We start from the raw sequence: 21,653 nt of genomic DNA, 5'->3' as shown, positions 1-21,653 counted from the left end.
AACACTGCGGCGGGCCGGACTGTGGCCCGCGGGCCGTAGGTTGGACAACCCTGTTCTATATTCATAAAGTTCATTGTTCATAAGGGTCATCATCCATAAGGTTCATTGTTAATAAGGTTCGCTATTCATAATGAGCAAAAGGTTCATTGTTCATAAGGTTCGTTATTCAAAATTAAAAAAAAAAGGTTCGTTGTTCATAATTGGTAAATGGGTTCGATATTCATAATGGTGAAAAAGGGTTCGTAACTCATAATAGACAAAAAGGTTCGTTATCATTCACAATGAGGAAAATGACCCACCCCCCTTTAGGAAACGTACAAGTTTATGCCGATTCCGTACAAGTCGGTAGGAAAATGGAGGATGTCTTTTGCACTTGTATGACGCACTCCTCTCCTATTATGAATAACGAACCTTTTTTTTCACATTATGGATTACGAACCCTTTGATCGATTATGAATTTCGGACCCTTTCTCCTATTATGAATAACAAACCTTTTTTCCCATTATGAATAACGGACCCTTCGCTCCATTATGAATATCGGACCTTTCTTCCTATTATGAATAATGAACCTTTTTGTCTATTATGGATTACAAACCCATTGTTCTATTATGAATTTAGAACCCTTTGTCCCATTTGAATACCGAACCTTTTGTCCATTATGGATATCGAACCGTTTTGCCCATTATGAATATCGAACCTTTGTTTCCATTATGAATACCAGACCTTATAAATTATGATCCCTTTCTATTATGAATAACGAAGCTTTATTTCCATTATGAATAGCGAACCTGTGTATCGAAAAAATGCACGTTATTAATAACGAACCTTATGAACAATGACCCTTATGAATAGCGGACCTTATGAATATCGGGCAGACCCCCATTTATGTACATGTTACATTGTGTTTGGCTAATGACGTATACAACATTACAGTAAAGACGCATATATACTGTAGCTCCTTAGTCAAATCACCCCAACCCAACCCCCCCCCCCCCCATAAAAAAAGAGATACCATAACAACCAACTAGTAAATATCACACGAGCAAGAAGCGCGGCGTAAAGTATGTATACCCCCTCCTGCACCCGAACATTCGGCTGTATCCGTTTCTTCCTAGTAATGCGTTCGGTTAGTTTTAACTGACTTAAACGACTACAATGAATCCTATAACGTTTACAAACAATTTGTTTAGACGTCCGTAGACAGGATGGTGGACCATACAGATCAAACTTTACTGATCTTTTCTTGTATTTACGCGTTGACCGATGAATAATACTACTTGAATTGTATCTGAATCCCTCTCTTAACTAATACTTGCAAGATTAGTGGTTACTCTAAAATTTAATTTTTCTTTATGACAGTGTAGCATCTCTGCGAAAATCAATCACAAATATTAAGTTAAAATTTAGACAGATAACACGCGTTAAATGGAATAAAGTATATATAGTTACCTCATTAAGTATATAATACCGATGTAAAACTGTACCGAATCGATACACAATATGTATATTGATGGCTTGAAAATAAAACTAGTACTCATCTATTAAGCATTAAGCCTGTTTTATGCACATTTCGCTTTCTATGCAGATTTACAGACCAAACATGTAAATTAGATATTTTTCTTTGATAGTTGAATGTTATTAAAGGGTGTGATGCGAAGTCCCAGGAAACTGCAGAATTTTTAGATAGGGTTGTCAGGAACAAGCTTAACTTGAAAATTATACGGAACGTTTCTGAGAGCTCAAGCGGGGTCGAGGGGCTTTCTCTGGAATATATTTCAAGCCCTGGTTGGTTACAGGAGGGGAAGCCCCCTGAAGTATTTGCATTTGGTGATATCCCTTGTTCTCTCGTAGCGAGTTTTAAAGCACTAAAACACAAAACAGATGTAATAAATAAATTATAGTTATCTGTACTGTATTCCAAGCAGGCTGGTGGGGATCCGCGGACTTAATGGGTCGGGGGGGGGGGGGGTCAGGGGGCGAAGCCTCTGGAAGCTGCTTCATTTTAGTAGCCAAATATATCCAAATCTGGGGAACTGTAGACGTAAGGGAGTAACAGACAGACCGATTCTGTTTTCTTTTCTTTGTTTTTGTATTATGACTCTTACTTTCGTAGGGGCATAAATAAAAAAATAAAACATATGGTTTTAAATTCACACATAGTTTTAAATGCTTTCCCTCATATAATTACCCACATTTTATTTATAATATTATTTTTTCAAGGCAAATCATGCATGGATGTAAATGTTCGCCTATACATGTAGATTGTACTGTTTTCAAGCACCGATCAAGGGTGTAATGGGTGTCTCCCCACCGCCACCCCCACCCCACCACCATGCATTTCAAACTAACTTGGAATAGTTAAAACACAACGTTGCGTTTAGACTTAGATATGAATATATACATATATACATATATACATATATATATATATATATATATATATATGTCTAAACTTCCCCTTTTTCTGGTGAAAGACCACAGCCCCACCCCCTCCTACCTGTATATGATGTCGGCTAAACTACAGAACGAGTGTCTTATCTATGTCTTTATAAAGTCTTTATGCTAATGTTACCAATTAGAATATTTCGAGTAGATCTAGTACCAACATTTTGGTCTGTTTCGTTTTCGCTTATTTCTTAATAACTTAGAATGGTTAAAACACAATGCTGCGTTTAGACTTTGATATTGGACATAAGTCAAGTCATATAAGTCAAACTATGACTCAGAATGTATCATTTGAAGTCTCAACTTGCCATTTTCTGGGGAAAGACCACAGACCCCCCCCCCCCCTCCCTCCCTCCTTCCTATACATGATGTCGGCTTTGACGACGCTCTGTTCCTGTAAAAACTGCAGAACGAGTGTCTTATCGGTGCCTTTATAAAGTCTTTATGCTAATTTTACCCATCAGAATATTTCAAGTACGGCACATCTAGTACCAACAGTTCCGATTCATCTTTGGTCTCTGTTTTGTTGTCGTTTATTTTTAATACATTTTGCATCTATTTCAGAGAAACAAACATTTCGTTTGCAGAACTTGGAAAAGAATTAAGCTTAACTTTGCGGCTTTATTCTGCAATTCAGATTGAAAGAATGGTTTAAGCGGAGGTGTAGATGTGTATACTGTATACGTGTGTTTGTCGGGGGGGGGGGTGTTGACAGACTCCGAGGGGCACAGCATTACTTCAAAACCTTACACAATCATTGTCGCAGTGTAATTAAGTTGCCCAAAGTGTATAATACCACTTCATTTGGGAAAGAGATTTAAAGATTAATTGATGTGATTGCTACTCTCAAAAACATCTCATTGGGCTGAGATCTCAAAAGAGCGAACTTATCTCTTAAATTAACCAAGCTTAGCAATTTTAAGTGTTGTTAAATTTCTATTATTCGGTTTGTTGTTTACTATCACAAGACTCTGTTTTGGGTGTCTCCTTCATATAAAATGACAATCATGTGTTGCTGATTCATTACTCTATTGTTTGTGAATCAACATCAACCAACAAGTCAACAGGCATTCACATAGTTGGTCAAGCCTTGAGAAAAATGTAAGAAATTTTAAGTGTGTCCATTATGACGTCATTGTGACAATACCTTTCACGTTTCTTGACTTCAAGGATGATGGAATGGATCCAACCGGAATAGTGTCTGGCAGATCGTACCACCTGAACCTATGGATAGAAGTAGAGTGATCATCGTGTAAGATGTAGAAGACGTATAGGAATGTCCTCCTAGTCAGGTTTATTGTTTTCTAAATCAATGAAGATAAACAAAGTAAACAACAAATAACAAGGAAATAAATCACATCAGATTGATCATTATGATCAGAATTAATTATCATTACAAGTCTTGTGTTCAAACAATTCTACGAAAAATAAACTAGAATGGAAATAGTATTGTAGAAAACTATGATGATAGTTGGAACTGCTGTATGTCAATTGTATGTTATATTGTGAAATGTATAGCCGTCCGCATTATCAGAATTGGCTAAACTGTTTATATTTTACATTATCAATTAAGATAAAGTTGTTCAAACATGTATAAATACAACATTGTACAGAACAAATGGAGTGAACGGAGTAAATCCTCTTAACAACCGCTTGTCATTTTTCGCTCGGATCACGTGATTTATATCGTATGTTATTTTTGGCAAATGTATTGATGATATAGTTCTTCCTCGTAAATCCTTGCTTTAAATGAGAACTAAAATGTCTGAGAGTGTTAGAGCTCAGTCGTAAGATACGAAATCTAGAAATAATTAATCTAAAAGCTGAAAAAATTGTTTCTTAATCTCAAAAGAGTTTAAGATGCTACAAATTACATATTTCAATGTAATGGCGGGATAACAAACCTGCAAAACATACACTAAAACGGAGGAAGAATGTAAGGGAGAGGGGTAGGAGGGTCGAGGACATAGCAACATTCTTTACTGGGCGAAACAACTGTTCCTCTTGGGTGATTTCAGTAAAAGGCAAACACAAAATGTTACTATTACATGAACAAGACAGGTATACCAAGGGTCCTTACCTATTTAAATATTTATTCAATATCAACCATCAATAAATTTAACAAATTGCACGAGTTGTTATTTCGTCATTGATCCAAATCCAATTTAATAAATATTATAACATTGTTTTGTGGAGTTGATAAGAGTTTCCCAACCATTTCATAATCAAATCATCGTATTCAAATATGTTCTCAATGAAGAGGTGCATGCATGTGTCCAAAATATCCAACTCCCTTCATACCAAGTAACTGTCAAATTATGTTAAACCTCTCAAACGTAAAAGGAATGCACAGAGTAACAAATTCAAGTATTTGCATGTTTTGACAAAAGTTCACTTTATACCGGTACTTTTGAATTACATGTTTTATCATAATTAATATTGTTAAGCCAATTAGCAATTTTTAGACATAAAGGCACTTGTTACAAAAATACAACAAGAGGACACTTAAATTACAAAAGCGGAAACTATTAAGTTTCATTAACAAATGGGGGCTACTTTGCAGGGTACTCAGAAGAGTAGAGGAGCATGTGCCCAATCACCCCCTCCCTGCCCCCATGACATGTGGGGAGTTTACAACACTCGTTTTCAGCAATCAGATTTTGTTATATCTTTCTAAATCTGACTCTTTTCATGTGGAACCTTAAATCTTTGTGGTATACCATATGATTATTCATTATCATTGTTATAATTGGTATGATTGCTGAGTTTGGTGAAACGGATAAATGTTGTGAAAGGAGAAATTCGTTATAAGGGCCATTCTCTGGAAAATGAAACTGGCATTAAAAAACAAAGTGTTCATCAGGACCAAATGTTATATTTTTTATTTAAGAGGGATACCTAAAGTTTTCTGTTTCATATTTCTTTCAATAAAATTACAACCATAGCATACTAATTTGCATAAATTTGCATGATTGTAAGTTTCAGCCAAAATTTGTAGTTTTTAACTGTATATTTGTTTTTTCTACATGAGTATCTAGAAATAATAATTCAGTTATCAACTATCACATGGAGGCAGTTATACATAGGTTAATTTATTTCATTCCTAAAGCAGAGGTTCCTGATCTTCAGTTCTTTGTTAATAATTGGTGCTAATTAGCATAATTTTGATGTCACACACGTGACCAAAACAACGCAAAAGTTTTCATAAAAAAAGTAACTGATGTGACTTATGATGTCAACACTTGATATGCAACCGTTCTTGGTAAAGACTGTTAGTTCTGCAAAATATCCAGTAAAATAATTATTAATACAATTAATTAATAGCCTCTACATAGTCGTCACACACGTGAACGATGGTCACTTGTGTGACATTTATGGTCACGCGTGTGACAATGAAGCCCCAAGTTGAGCATTCAACAAAGCTAAATGGACTAAATATTGTTAGCAGACTGGTTTGTTATGTGTGTGTGTGTGGCCTGACAACAGAGTAATATGCAAATGAGAAAAGCTCCATCCAATGAACTTGCAGCAGCACTGTGGACTTGGACTGTTGTTATGTCATGTTTGTATGGCATGACAACAGTGTTATATGCAAATGAGGAAAGCTTCATCCAATGAAATTGCAGCGTCCATGAAAATGCAGAATGTCACACACGTGACCCAACAATGTCACACAAGTGACCCTCCAAATAGAACAGTAAAACTGTTTTAAAGTAATTCCTACAACACCATTGCTATTCTGTGGTCATTGATAGAGTCAACATTAGCGCTGCAAAAATTACATAGTATGCAATGAAAATTCAGAATGTCACACACGTGACCCAACAATGTCACACACGTGACCGGATTTTTTAGCTTATGTAGTATTATGCTAATTTTTAGAGGTGAAATATTTAGGTGAAATGTCTTGTTAGAATGGAAACACATTAAGGTAGAAACATGAGAAATTAGGGTTATCAAGCCCTGTTAGAAACTGAGGAATTTGCCAACATTTTTGTGTGCAAAAAAAGCCACTTTCATTTTACGTCACACACGTGACCGACCTTTATATGACCTCTCTCAACAATGTTCTGATTTTGGCTAAGCTAAATGGTTTTGTATAAGAGTCCCATAGTGCATACTTAAGTACTACAATCAACCCAACTTTCTTGACCTAAAAGTAGTTATTTAGTGGCTAAGTGCAAATCTCCCCATTTTTCCGTTACACACGTGACCGAGAATGGCCCATAATATCACCCTCCCTTTACAATATGCCGACTCATCAAGCCAAGCAATATTTCCGCCTGTCTCAACTAACCTTAATGCCGAGACTGTAATAATAAAACCCGTACGTATTCTGGTGAAAAGAATATTTGACAGCCATGCTATAATATGTTGTTCACTTCAAAATCTAAAAGAAGGAAAATGCGCATATACAAACCTATGGTCTGTAAGATTCCTTACTACAACTAGTTGAGTTTATCGAGCTTGAATTTAAATTATCTGGATTAACCGGTAACAGATAGTGCATAATATCCAATAAATATGTTAAAGTCTAGCTCAGTATCATCCTACCTTATACCTGAATTGCCCAGTTCTATGTAAAACACTACTCCGGAAAATTGAAAGAAAATATATTGGTTACGTACCTTGTATCTCATTAGCATAATTAACGCATAGATACTGATACTTCTTATGTTAAACGCTTTTCTTTACAATCGTTTGTTTTCTGTATCTATTTTTCATTGATTGGTTAAAACAGGCGCTTTAGAATATTTCATTAATCTTAGGCCTATATATACTGTAAGGGCTATAGCGGACACAACAACTCAATGTACACGTGTAGGCAATATATTGGAAATAATTGTTGAAGTAATAATTTATGTTGCTACAGCATTGAAAACTATTTATTAAAGGTTATATTTTAATAAAAGGGTTCTCCCCGTTTAGACCCCTCCCAACGGACGCGAGCCATATATGGAGCCCATCCCCACCCCTCCTTTCCAAAGATAATCAGAATGCAAGATGCATTGAGGTTTCGATGACTTCAATGCAGTAGCCTTCTGCTTGTTAGTATAACCAGAACTAGCTGTTACAATAACACTATGGCATAATAAACACAGGTCAGTCTACTGTACGTGGCTATACACACCTCCATCAAAAACAATAGGGGTCTTGTACTCAATGTTATGAATCCACACACCAAGTATTGGAGGTATGCGCGATTTCCATCGTTGCATACAATATCATGTAAAAGGGTTTTCAGAGTTTGACCTCTGGTGACATATAGGAGATTTGACCTCACAAGCATTTAGGATTCTTGTATTCAATATGGCAAATCCATATACCATGTATAAAAAGTATCCACGATTTCTACCATGAGAAATCATGTTGTGAAGGTTTTCAGGCCTCGACAATGATTTTTTAATGTAATCGCTATTTGGCGACCGTGACTAAAAATCTACTCACCAAATTCCACTCGCCACTAGGCTTATGATTGTTGTTCAAGTCTCCCAAAGTACAGATCTGCAACATCAATACTTTCTATGGACAAAGGTTTGGCAGTTAGGCAGATGCATGGTCCAACGTAATTGCACATAAGAAAGTTATGTTTCAGTACGAAATTAAAACTTTTTTCCACCAAAAGTAAGTGTTGAACAAAGTAAAACATGTCGCAGAATCATAAATAAGCAGGTAGGCCTACTGTAGTGTCTCAAACAATTAAAATTGCAACATCTGTAAAATACCTACGAAGATAGCTTGGCTTCTGTTACATTAGGGCTCCTCTACTTTACTATCAGCCAATACTCATAGCTAGTACAGTAACTACTGTACATGTTCCACAGCCGTGCATCAGTAGCTACTGCGCTGTGTTCGTAACACGGTAACATGTGTTACAGGTGGCACAGTAATTACTGCAAGCTTTTCATACTGCAAATTTAAAAAATTAAAATTAAAAATTTAATTATTAAAAATTTTAAATCTTAAAAAATTTTAAAAATTATTATTATTTTTTTTTCAAATTACTGCCAATTTTCGCCTGTCGGACTCGTAGTTCAACGTGTAACAGCTTTCCAGTAATTACTGTGCCAACTGTAACACATGTTACCGTGTTGCGAACACATCGCAGTAGTTACTGATGCACGGTTGTGGAACATGAACAGTAGTTACTGTACTAGCTATGAGTATCGGGTGTTACTATAGCCTTATAGGCATATACTATACAGAAACTAGGTGTGCCGGAGTCCTAAGCATATGCAGTACCTCACTGCTACTTTGAACCGCTGCTCAATTAATAAGAACTGCGACTTCGTACAAATTCCCAATTAAGTATCTGTCTTTTAGCTGTAGATTGATGCGCGAAAAATATCGTTATTACTCCATTTCACTGCTTAAATCAAAGCGATATTTTAAGCAATGATAATCTGAGGTTGTAAAAGCATCTTTCTTCCAAAATTCCTAGTAGTAACAACAACAAACTTGTCTCAAAACTCCTTAAATCTGTGTTCTATACTTTGCGAATAATGACAAATAGCCAGTATGAAAATTGCCTTAAGAAATAATGAAGGAGATGTTTCGCCATCTTAAGTGTATTGGTATTCTGACTCGTATTCTTCACGTTGTTGTGTTAACGAACCCTAATCTATCCAACCTTTGCTGGCCTAGACAGCATAAATTGCTCACAGGCCTAGCCAGGTTCATTCAAGTTGTCCCATAATCATAAACGTGACGAAAGTCGAACGCTACTTTTAAGGCCTAGCTATGTTGAAACTGGTGGAAGAGACTACACAATTTTGGATCAACAGCCGACCCAGACAAAAGCTCGGGAACTCATTGCCAAACTAAGACCATTTTACACAATTATTTCGCATTGAGATTGGTCATAGTAAAAAATCTAAATAGACGAACTGTTTAGTTTCATAAACGCTGCCTTGTCACAACGAAACTACATCCAACCTGAAATAAATAAGACGAAAACGTCCAACAGAACCGCGGTATTACAAAGTACACCTTTCTGCACGCAAAATAAGGCTTCCGAACGGAACGTTGACGCCAATGAAAATATGTTCGTATTTTCAGTTTTAGATTCTACGGATGCCCATAAGCTCATTACCAATTGCCAATAGCCTCATATTCGTATGAGCCGTAACGAGCACGTTATCTGATAGGCTGGTTGGTGGGAGATACGGTAGCTTATAAAACAAGGTTTCCAAAATTTGACCCTCGGTGACCCCAAATGACCTTTGATCTCCACAAAAAAAACATAGGCTGTTGCTCCTCAATGTGGTCTTACTATTCACGAAATATGAGATTGGTCCAAGTTTACCTCCTTGAGATATCGTGTTTACAAGATTTTCAGTATTTGGCCCCTAGTGACACCAAATGAACTCCCCACAAAACAATAGGGTTCTTCTACTCAATGTGGTACCTATATACACCAAATTTTAGATTGGTCCAAGCTTCCCTACTTGAGATATCGTGTTTACAAGCGAGGCGTCACACACACACATACATACCTGTACGTCCTCAGACAAAAGGTGTGAAGTTAAGTCATCGTCCTTGGGGGTCCGATAATACAAACACACCAACACACGCACAGACACACACACACTCTCCGCCTGCATGAATGAATGCATACGTTACGATTATCATCGAAACCAAAAAAAAAAAGCGTTAATGCTTGAAGTCAGATTAATGAACAGTGAAGTGTTCAAACTTGCTTAAATTTACAGGTCAAACACTCTTCACCTTGGTTTTATTGATAAAATTTATCTATAAAAATATAAAACTATGTATCGCCGAATTTGTTGTCCTGTATAATGTGTATTACGTCATGTGGCTGGGGTTAAAACAATGTGTAGTGTTGAGGTAACTGAGCGTGTGTATACATACGAAATCGGTCAACAAAGTTGAGAGAAGATAGTGACTTACTTTAATTAGGTATGCAAAATTCGGGTTTATGGTTCTTCAACAGTTCCAAAACTTCGATCATGTCTTACGTAATCGTTGGTTTATTGAGAGCAAAACACATTGTTGAAAAATTGGCAACGCGTTACGTAAACGCTGAAACACCAAGCCCACCCGTCACGAAGTGTACACACTTTATCTTGCATTCTTATGCCTAGAGGTCTATGCGTAGAGTATTCATGTTTCTCTTCATGCGTTCTGAAAGCGTAGACTCGCGATATTTAGACACAATTACTTTACATGTTTTCACCCTATTCGCTGCGATTTGACTTAAGGAAAACCCCGGATGTGGGACCGACGGAATACAATAACCCACAGATCTTTACTAACTGTATTTCCAGGAACATAACTCCTCTCCTTCGGTTTCTTTTCTGTTTTATGTTCCTTTCTTTTTCTTTTTACTTGTCGACCATGCATGTTACTATCACAATTTACTTATGTTCAGTTTTGATAAGCATACCACCATGATTCATGTAAAACATCGCAAATTATGACGCAATGAATTCATTTCAACAAGTGAATAACTGCTTCTTCTTTTTTTCCTTCTCAGCAACAAAACTAAATGAACCGTGGCCATATTTACGACCTGGATATGACCCTGGCAGTTGTATAAGTGTTTATTCTGATTTTTAACTTGTAGGTTCATTCATTGTGTACCGGGATAGAAATCTGTACTTAATTTTGTAGCGTGTGTTATAGCAATACTGTAAACCATTTGGAAGAAAGTCTGAGGGCGCTGATGACAGCCTTCTAAGCCTTTCTAAATTCGCTAAAAACAGTTAAGTTGCAAATTTGAAATCGATTTCTAGTTGCCGTTGTCCATTATACATTTTAAACTTCGATGGAATAATTTAATCACTTTCGCCTGTTCTATGTAGATAAAATGAACTAGTGCAGTATATAATTCGATATTTAAAAAGATAACAGATCTCATCAAACGAATCTTAGAGGATCTCAAGTGCTTTGTTTTCTTGCTCGTGTTGTTGTTTGCTTGTTTATGATCGATGGCTGAGAAATATGTTAACTTGGTTATTATTACTATTTTTCAGATTTGGTAAGGCGACATGAACCCTCGAATTACTTTCTCCCTGCTAAACACGAGCAATATTTTATCTCCACCGTTTAACCGTTTAATCAACTTCACAGAACAAAAATGTTCTCCATAAAACTAGGCAGTTAAGAACCCGCAATGCTTGTAGTCATATATTAGAGTTACATTAAGGGCTATTCAATGATGTGTTAATAAGGCAGACTTCCTTATACCAACGAAAAATAGATACAGGAAACAAAACAAAGAAAGGGAAATTAAACATTCCTTCTATAAAATTAGGGAGAGGAGCAAGTGAGGTGTGTATTAAACAACCAAGGAAATCAAGTTTACTCATTTAAAATATATAAACAGAGAATAACAATTAGAACATGTCGTAAAAACATGATATATGATATATCACTGAATGGCTATTAAATATGTCGAACCAGTATTGAATAAAATGATGCACTATTCCCAGCCACTGCTAGACACGGAATGACCTACTTAGCATCGGTTTCCATGGTTACGTTGTCTGGCAGTTACAACATTCCAGGTGTACACTAGACGCGTGTCTCGTTTATCTTTCTATTCATTTTCTTTAACCCTGGCTCGTGTCATCTATTGTTATGCTAATTAGGTATTTACGGAAGATCCAGGTGTGTCATTTTTACTGTTAACTTATTTTACTTTAGAAATAAATTGTTTGAATCAATCGTCTGTGCAGAAAACTATTGTAGAAACAGAATAGGCCTACTGTGTGTACTAAAACGGTGATGATGTTACTGGGTATAAACGGAATTGATTTGAAGGGCTCCCTAAAAAAAGATGATGTGCGAAGGGGGGGGGGCGGCGAAGGAAGGGGTGGTGGTGGGTACAGGTAAGCTGTCTGAAGGGAAGTGGGCAGAGGAGACGAGACTAAATTTACCCAAGATCACACTGGGATTGGGGTAAAGTATTTAGTCTAGATAGGGAATCAACATTCTCTGTTACATTTTGTTTATAGTCAGACCATTTTACCTCCATGGTGAGACCAAACAAAACCCCCGAAGTGTGTTATTTCCAGTAATATTTTTTTTCAGCGGTCACAGTTATTCCCGGAATGGCGTTGTTCCACATATAACATACGTTAAGCATCGTTCGTTATCATATATTTCATTCATGTAACTACTCACTAGCTTTTGTCTTTTCTTTCGAGATTTGGGTGATGCGCGGTGGGGGGGGGGGGTTGACGGGTGCGACTTAAATATTTCTTTTTATAGTGACACGTCAGCTGTAAGTTGAAAATGTTACTGATTATGTTGTGAATGGTAAAGACGGAAAGGAGAAACTTTTACGCGGTTTGATCTGTGAGTACGGCATGCCATACGTTTCAAAAATGTCCAAAACAATATAAGCATGTCCAAAATAATATAAGCATGTCCAAATTTATATAAACATGTCGAAACTAATATGAGTATGTCCAAAAATAATAAGAGCATGTCCAAAATAATATGAGAGTGTCGAAAGACTATATGAGCATGTCCAACATATTAAAAGAATGTCGAAAAATAATACAAGAGCGACAAATGTAACTGCCTAATTCAATTTTGTATTGAACATTTTGGCGTTTTAAGTTACGCCATATGTTGCAAAATATCCAAAAAAATATAAGCATGTCCAAACTTATATGAGCATGTCCAAATTTATATAGACATGTCAAAACTATATGAGCATGTCCAAAATAATACGCGCATGTCCAAACACATATAAGTATGTCAAAATATAATATGAGCACGCCCAAAATTATATGAGAGTGTCGAATAATAATATAAAAGTCTCGAGTGTAACTGCTAACTTCAACTTTGTTATGAACATTTTGGCGTTTGAAGTCACGCCAAATGTTTCAAATATCGAACTTTTATATTGGTATGTCGAAAAAAATTAGCTTACAATACCTTCTTTGGAGGTAATTGTATCAACTGACACAATGGTTATCATTATGACAATATATTATTGAAACATTCTTCTGTTTTTGTGACGCAAATAATTCAAAATATGTAAAAACAAGACCATCACCTAACATTTTTCCTTTTTACATCCCTACGTAATGTGAGTGGTTTCGCCCTGCCTAGAGGTGCTGAGATTATTCATATATTGTTGCGAAGGCAAAGAAGTTCACGTGCGAAAGTACGTACAACATGCACAAGCGCTAACAACGTACAGTAGTTATCACACATGCGTACGTTGGCAGTGAAAATGAACTACTATACTGTGTTACTTTTTTAACGGAAAATTGTGACACTTAATTACGGTTACCAGGCGAAGTCGGACACTAGCCCAGAATTAAAAAAAAATAAGCCTAGGTTAGGGGTATTCAACGTTTAATCTTCACTCTCACCTTTTAACTAAATTTCAAGATGGAAACGTGGGAAGAACTCGCCAACTACATATTATTGATTAAACCGCGTGGAATGTTGGACACAGTGGTTCTTCGTATTAAACTCACTGATAGTTACAGCACCTTGGGGCCAGGTTGATCACTCGCGCTACGAAACAACTCACCTAATATTTCCTCGAAAATAAAATCGTTCTTGATCGAAATATCATTAAAATATTAACACACACACTAATACGGTAATGGATGAACTGTATATCGTCTTAAGTTACGCTGGATATGGTGTTTTTGTTTTCAGCATACCAAAATAAAAAGTTTGATATTTGGAACACATGGCGTAAAATTCAAACGCCTGACTGTTCATTACAAAGTTGAATCGAGCAGTTACGCTCGAGACTTTTGTATTATTTTTCGACACTTTTTTATATTTTGGACATGCTCATATAGTCTTTCGACACTCTTATATTATTTTGGACATGCTCTCATTATTTTTGGACATACTCATATTGGTTTCGACATGTTTATATAAATTTGGACATGCTTATATTTTTTTGGATATTTTGCAACAGATGGCGTGAATTCAGATGCCAAAATGTTCACTAAAAAGTTGAAGTTAGCAGTTACATTCGACATGTTCATATAATTTTTCGACACTCTCATATTATTTTGGGCATGATCATATTATTTTTGGACATACTTATATTAGTTTCGATATGTTTATATAAATTTGGACATGCTTATATTTTTTTGGACATGCTTATATTTTTTTGGACATGCTTATATTTTTTTGGACATGCTTATATAGTTTTGGACATTTTTGATACATTTGGCATTCCGTATGTGAGAGCAAAGAAGGAGGCGAGAGGAGGCGAGAGGAGGAATTGTTTTTTTTTGGGGGGGGGGGGTCTAAAATAACACTGCAATGGAACGGACCAAGCACGGACGTCATGATCGAATCAAGTATGAAGTAACATTAATACGAGGAATATTAAAATATTAAACAGTTTTTGTATAAAGTTATCAATTATACAAAGTTAAAGCTCTCGGTTAATTTTGTAATTATTGTTTAAAAATTAGGTTAAAATATAAGCATAAATCATAATTAAGCTTATTTTGTATAACTTCGTATTTCAAACTATTACGAATAAAGTGATGTAGTTTTAAGCGGATTAAATTTGAACCTTTGAAATTTATCAGATATACAGATTTGCCTTTAATGATATTGATAGCAATACGTTTTTTTTTTTTAACTATATAGTTAACTCAATTTCAATTATATATTTCCTTCTAGTTAACTTTTATTTTGTTTTAATTAGTTAACTTATTTTGAGTAACTATTTTTTTAATTTTGACAACCAAAACTATTTATTGGTCGCTTCTTTTGTATGCATTTCAGTTTTGCTAGAGTATCATAATCTGATCAAAATTTTGAAGAGTTTATGCTATTATTATTGCCATAATTTTACTACTTTAAAATTAATAACGATTTTCAATCTCTTTTGTTTCTTAAATTAATTGTACATAATTGAAAATCAACTATTTCGGAGGTTTCAGTCAAAATTAACAGTTATCCTTACAAAACTTTAATTTAGTATATTAATTTTACTCTCTAGAATTATTAAAATCCAATTTCCTTGTCTATATATCTCTTATGTTATCCTATTAAATATTCCTGTAATTCTAAAACCTATTTAGTTAAATGTTAACATTAAAATAAACAAAGAACAGTTTAAACAACCACCACCCACCCCTGCACCCCTCTATTACCAACACCCTTTTAAAATATCCCCTGTTTATCCATTATATGTTGTTTTATTAATCATAACATTCTACAGAATTCCTTTCACGATGACCTAATTGTTCAAATAAATCCAACTAACCTAATTTAAATCCAATCATTGACATTAAAATACAGCAGACTTTACATTCTCTATTGTTAGTTTAATATTGATAACTTTTATTTATTAAATTAATTCCTAGTTTAACTGTTATGATGATTCTATTATCTACACCGGAATACTTACAGTAGCTCCTTCAATCTTGTACACTGTGAGGAGTAAGACAAGATGGCCGCCCACTCTTCATTAGTTAGTCTCCTGTTTTTGTCATAGATCCGCAGCTTCTGGAGAGAACTCAGGATAGAGAGAGAGAGACCAGACTGAAGGATAAGGTTCAGACCAGACTCATCAACTCTAGGAGAGCAGAGGCATAGATTCACAGAGGAGATAGGAATCTAGAATGAAAGAATAGAGTGACTGATAATAGAGTAGATAGAGATAAATAGATTGGATTTGGTTAAGATTATAATAATAATTATGATATTATAAATGATAAAAATAACGAAATAAAAATAAAAGAAAGTTAAAGCGATAAACTAGGACATTTAGGTCGTGTTTATTTGTAAGAAGGAATCAGTTATTGGAACGGAAATAAGGGATTGATTTTAAGGGGAGACAAATATAAACAGGAATAATTAGATTAGATTAGAGAAAAATAAAGTGGGTAATGTAGGATTAAGGGGTTGGTGTTATTGTTTTGAAATTAAATTATTAATTAAAGTTTTGATAGCTAGTAAGGTTTAATAAAATAGGAATGGGAGGCTACAATCAAAATATTATGTCGACATTTCACCAATAATTGTAATAGTCAATTCAAGTAGCCCCCCCCCCCCCCTTTCTCCTTTTTTACTTATTACCATCCTCATCAAGAAAAGTTTTTTTTTGTTGAAATAAAATAGTTGAAATTTGTATAAGAGAGAAATCTTGATTTCGAGAAATGCAATGGCAATTTCGAGAGAAACGTACAAGTTTGAGATAAAACGCTAATGTTTTTAGTTGAGAAGTCGACATTTTAAAAGTTTAAATTTAAAACAAAAAGGATCGACATTTTACATGAAGGGAATTAAAGAGGCCGAAATCAATCGAAGAGGTTTTCAATTTTAGAAAAAGTAGTTTAATGTTGAGAATTTTGGTTATATTACAGATTGCAATTTTAAGACAAACTTGATTTTCAAGAAAAGGGTTTCAATTTTGAAGGAGGGTTGAAATTCCCAGAAATATTCAAAACTTTTTGGATAAAATAATTAAAATTTTGATATGAAAATTTTAGAAATTTTTCAGCGTTCCATATGGGTCACAATAGTGACAAAATGTGTATTGTTTGCTTAATTGGGATGCCTCCTGACCACTTCCCCAACCCATTCATTTTTTTGCCTCCTTCCTACGCCAATCAAATGATTTGTCACATGTCTACAGGAGCGGCGATTTGTTTCAAATATTGGGGGGGGGGGACATTTGCTTGGGTGCAGGCATGGCCGCATGGGCGCAGATCAGTCTTGGATAATGGTGGGGACGCGTGTCTGTTCTCTGATACTATCTAAGCGGAGCGCGACCATGGGTTCGCGCGTAGCGTACAATAATTTTTTGGGCAAATACACCTACCAGATCGCCGAAAATAACACTTCCCAGACCCAATGATGCTCCCAAACCTCCTTAAGTTTTAGATCTCATGGCTTAGAAATTTAGTTTGGGGAAATACATGGGCGACTGCAGAAAAAAAATCAGGGGACAAATAATCCAAGTAGATTTTCGTATACGATGTCGTCTCCCAGAAAACAATTATGGTGGATAAATATAATAAAATGAGAACTGCTGCGTGTCATTTGCACAATGCGGGTTCAAACTGCGACAAAGTTCAATACATGTCACAGAAACGACCACGAAGTGTCATTTACATCATGCAGCATGTGTTGGATAAAGTTTTAGCCACCGCCAAGTATAGTGGATGAAAATATCACGCATTACTTTCTATTTATATCCACACAAAAAACTATGCCACCAAATATTCATATTGGAGGGTATATTAGCAGTGGGGGCGCTGGGGGGGGGGGCTTGACCATTTCCTGTTACTATCTAAGCGGAACGCCACCATGAGTTGGCGCGCAGCGTACCGAAATTTTTAGCTAAAAAGGCCTCCTATATCGTCGGAAATGACACTTCCCAAGCCTCGTAAGCAGGGGCGTCAATCCGATTTGAAACGTGGGGGGGGGGGGGGGAGGACGTAATCGCTTCAAGTATTCCGGCCGCAAGTACTATCTAAGCGGAGCGCCACCATCGGTTGGCGCGCAGCGTCCCTATGAAATTTTAGATTTCAATATCTGCCAGATCGCTGGAGTTGGCACTTGCCAGGCTGGATAGCAGCCATCTAGTTGCGTGATTTCGGGAGAAAATTACAAATTCGTCACTCAGGAAATCTGCAGTAAAGTTCGTGCGGCCTTAATTTTTGATGTATTATTTCTGTTATTAGTGATTCCAATTAACATCAACATTAGAACCAAGTGCAAGTTGACAAATGATGCGGCGAACTGGAAACCCCCGCCCCATTTTGTCCTATGTTTCAGGATAGAATACCTCTCACTTGTTCAAACCCATGGCAACTAACAATCTGTGAATACATTTACTTCGAAATGGGGACATTATATTGCACCAAGTTGGTCAAGGAATGACCCCAGGGCCTCAGATATAGGCCTATAGGAACGATGCCCCACAATTTCCCCGGACATACTATAGGCGAAGGTAGCCATCCGCCGCGACTGTATGTGAGTTTCTCGACTTGCCGTCCTGGGAGTCATACCACAAAATTGTGAGTTTTACACCGGCATTGACATTTTTCGACAAATCTGCAAATTGCGCGTGGGAAATAACGAAAGATTGACTGGGCTTTCAGCCAAGTAACATACTGCATGACCAAACTATAAGTCATACTATAAGTCAAACTGACATGATCAAAGATTGCGTCTGAAACATTATTAGGGTAATAGACTGATCCTCAGCGACAGTATTGTCTCCTTTCTTGAAAATTTGTTTTTTAGCGGTTTTAAGAGCATCAGGGTACGTAGCGCTATGTCACGTCCGGTTTTTCAGCAACTGTAGCCTACTGCCGGTCCGCGGTCGAAGGGTTGTTCATAAGTGGTCATCATGGAGATTCGAAACCATTCAAACCAATGATATATTTTTCGCACATGTAATTTTTTTCGACACCCAAAATCCCAGTGGGGGGGGGCGACTGGGGGGGGCGACAGGCTTTCATGAAGTATATTACAAGTATATTATTCCTATATACAAAAATGCCAGACAAAGAGGTGCACATTATAGCATGTGACCTTCATGTAGCCATGTAACTGATTTTAATGGCAGATGCATAGGTTATCTACTACTTGAAATCGGTTTGCAGGACTAGGAGAATGGGACCCCTTCTCAACCCCCATTTTAATATAGGATTTCAAAGGGGGAGGGAGCAAATCCCAACTGACTCAGGTAGGTCCTGCACTATTATGGAAAGGCCAGAGAACCGATACAACATTGAATGATTCGTCCAGGTCAAAATTTCTTGTTCATATCTTAAAGAGCAGTGGCGGAGGGTCCATACAGTCAGGGGGGCGGCCCTGACGGACTCAAATGGACTGCTGGCGCCTTTTTCACCTCTTTTCCACTTTTTACTTATTCGCGATTATTGACTTTTTTAGCACCAATGGTGCAGAAGCTCATACCTTTTTGAGCTGAAAAATGTAGGGCCCACAAAACCAATTTTGGGCCCATGAGGGATACCTCCCCCCTTCCGTTAGCAGAATCCTGGCCACACCACTGGCTATAATTCCTATTTTCCCCCTTTAAATCCTAGTTAACCCACTCTCTCAAACCACTCCCTGCTCAAACAATACCATGCACTGGCCTACCCTATTAAACTTTCTCCCCTCTACCTTAGCAGACATAACTTCACAAGCACTCCCTACAAGACATAATTTCACAAGCTGCCTACATACCTCAGGCTCAAAGACTTCTAAGAATCGGCAAGTGCTGATTGGCTATAGGGCTCTCATGCTTACAGTTCAACAGTTAATAACAACTCCCAGTCCTGCTTTAATTCCACCAACAGCCTCTGCAGAGCTTAACCACAAATGTAAACAAACACTGCAGAGACTGGGAGACAAATTAAAGGAGCTTTGGCAAAAAAGGCTCAGATTATTTTAAACAATGGGGATTAATTGTAATTAATTAACTTTTGACCAACATTTTTTAGGCATCACCTTATTCATACACAATCCAACAATCATCAGTTCAACTTTGAATATGATCCATCAAAATCTTGAGGAGATTGAGATATTTGAAAATATTACAAAGAATGACCCCCTAAATGACATTTGACCTCAATTTTCCGAACACCCCTCGTAACTCTCATCCCGAGGAACATTGTGACCAAGTTTCATTATAATTGGCCATACACTGTACGAACAGAAGCAATTTGAAAATATAGGGCCGCGGCCCGGGCCACAAAAGACCCCTAGTTGATCTTTGATCTCAAATTCATGAACACCCTGAAGGTAAAACTACCATAGTACTATCGTGACAAACCCTCAACATTGTACCATGGAATCTGTAGGAGAAGAAGCATTTTGCGTATTTCCACAAAATAGCCCATTACGGCCCACAGGTGACCTTTGACCCCAAATTTTGGACCTTCTCTGATGGCCCTATACCCAATGGTCCTTGTGTCTAAGTTTCATGAAATTCCATCAAACACTGTGCGAGTGGGAGCGGTTTTACCAATTGTTGACGGATAGAGTGATATGATAGACGCCGCACTGTAACAATAGCTCACACCAGCATGCTGGTATGAGCTAAAAATGGCGGAGGTGTGGTCGTTGGCTTGTTGAAGGCAAATCTCAGTAGCCCAGTCCCTGAATTCTTTTTGAAAATTGATGTTAACTGGTGCACCCCGAGGCATAATTAGACCACCAATTAGGTCTAAAATTGGATCCATACACCATGCAGTTTTGCCTATGACCAATGTTTTTGCAAAGTCTTAATGGGGCTGGGGGAGCGATTGGGGAGGGGTGTACACTCGTAGCAGTGGCCTTCTTCTCAGCTGAATGTAACATTGCCCCATCCCACCCCTCCCCCGACTTCTATCCAAGTGTATAATTTAGAAATTTTCTGATTAATGTTGAAATACCAAAATGCTTTCATCTCAACAATTCAGTAAACAATATCCTGAAAAATGCCTAACATGTCTAATTATCATGCTGTCTTGATGACACTTGTAGTGACGCAATACTATTACGATAGATTTCGCTAAGCGATAGTACGCGTTTTTCCTTGGAACTTACACTAGCCTCTTATCTTTGCTTTACTGGAATGGTCAAGACTATCAAAATATTTTCATTAATTGCATATTGCGTTTTCATTATTTATTTAGTGCCGGACCCTTTTTATGTTTTGACTTCGGAAGATGTCTAATTATCATGCTGTCTTGATGACACTTGTAGTGACGCAATACTATTACGATAGATTTCGCTAAGCGATAGTACGCGTTTTTCCTTGGAACTTACACTAGCCTCTTATCTTTGCTTTACTGGAATGGTCAAGACTATCAAAATATTTTCATTAATTGCATATTGCGTTTTCATTATTTATTTAGTGCCGGACCCTTTTTATGTTTTGACTTCGGAAGATCTGTTGTGAATAGTCAAGAGGCCCAGTGGCAGAGCTAGGGGTATTGGTCAAGGGGGGGGGGGGGATGCTCTGTAGGGGCGCTTCCGACACTTTCTAAGCGGAGCGCCACCACGAGTTGGCGCGGAGCGTACCGAAATTTTTGAGTAAAGATAATCTCTAGATCGCCGGAAATGACCCTTTCCGGGCCTTGTTAATTTGCAAATAAACGAAGAATAAATAGGTGTCATCGCCAATATATGTGACAAATGTCAATAGGTAGATGAGAGCGCAATAAAAAAAGTCAATAATCGCGAATAAGTAAAATGTGGTAAAAAAGCTGAAAAGGGCGCCAGCAGTCCATTTGAGT

General features: G+C 36.9%; 1 protein-coding gene across 6 annotated transcripts in view; it reads right to left on the bottom strand.

The window, feature by feature from the left end:
* The window catches only part of LOC139970040 (uncharacterized), a 110,394-nt gene that overhangs the window by 24,188 nt on the left and 64,553 nt on the right, over positions 1 to 21,653 (bottom strand). For all 6 annotated transcript variants that reach the window (XM_071975624.1, XM_071975626.1, XM_071975628.1 and 3 more), the window contains 2 exons: positions 15,821 to 16,029; positions 3,593 to 3,669 (listed from right to left, as the gene is read on the bottom strand). In XM_071975624.1, the coding sequence (XP_071831725.1) occupies positions 3,593 to 3,669; positions 15,821 to 16,029 (286 nt within the window). The remainder of the gene's footprint in view (positions 1 to 3,592; positions 3,670 to 15,820; positions 16,030 to 21,653) is intronic.

This window comes from Apostichopus japonicus, chromosome 7, assembly GCF_037975245.1.
Source record: "Apostichopus japonicus isolate 1M-3 chromosome 7, ASM3797524v1, whole genome shotgun sequence".
In the NCBI taxonomy this organism is placed as follows: domain Eukaryota; kingdom Metazoa; phylum Echinodermata; class Holothuroidea; order Aspidochirotida; family Stichopodidae; genus Apostichopus; species Apostichopus japonicus.
Note: the sequence above shows the minus strand (reverse complement) of the source record. Positions and strands in the feature narration are given on the sequence as shown.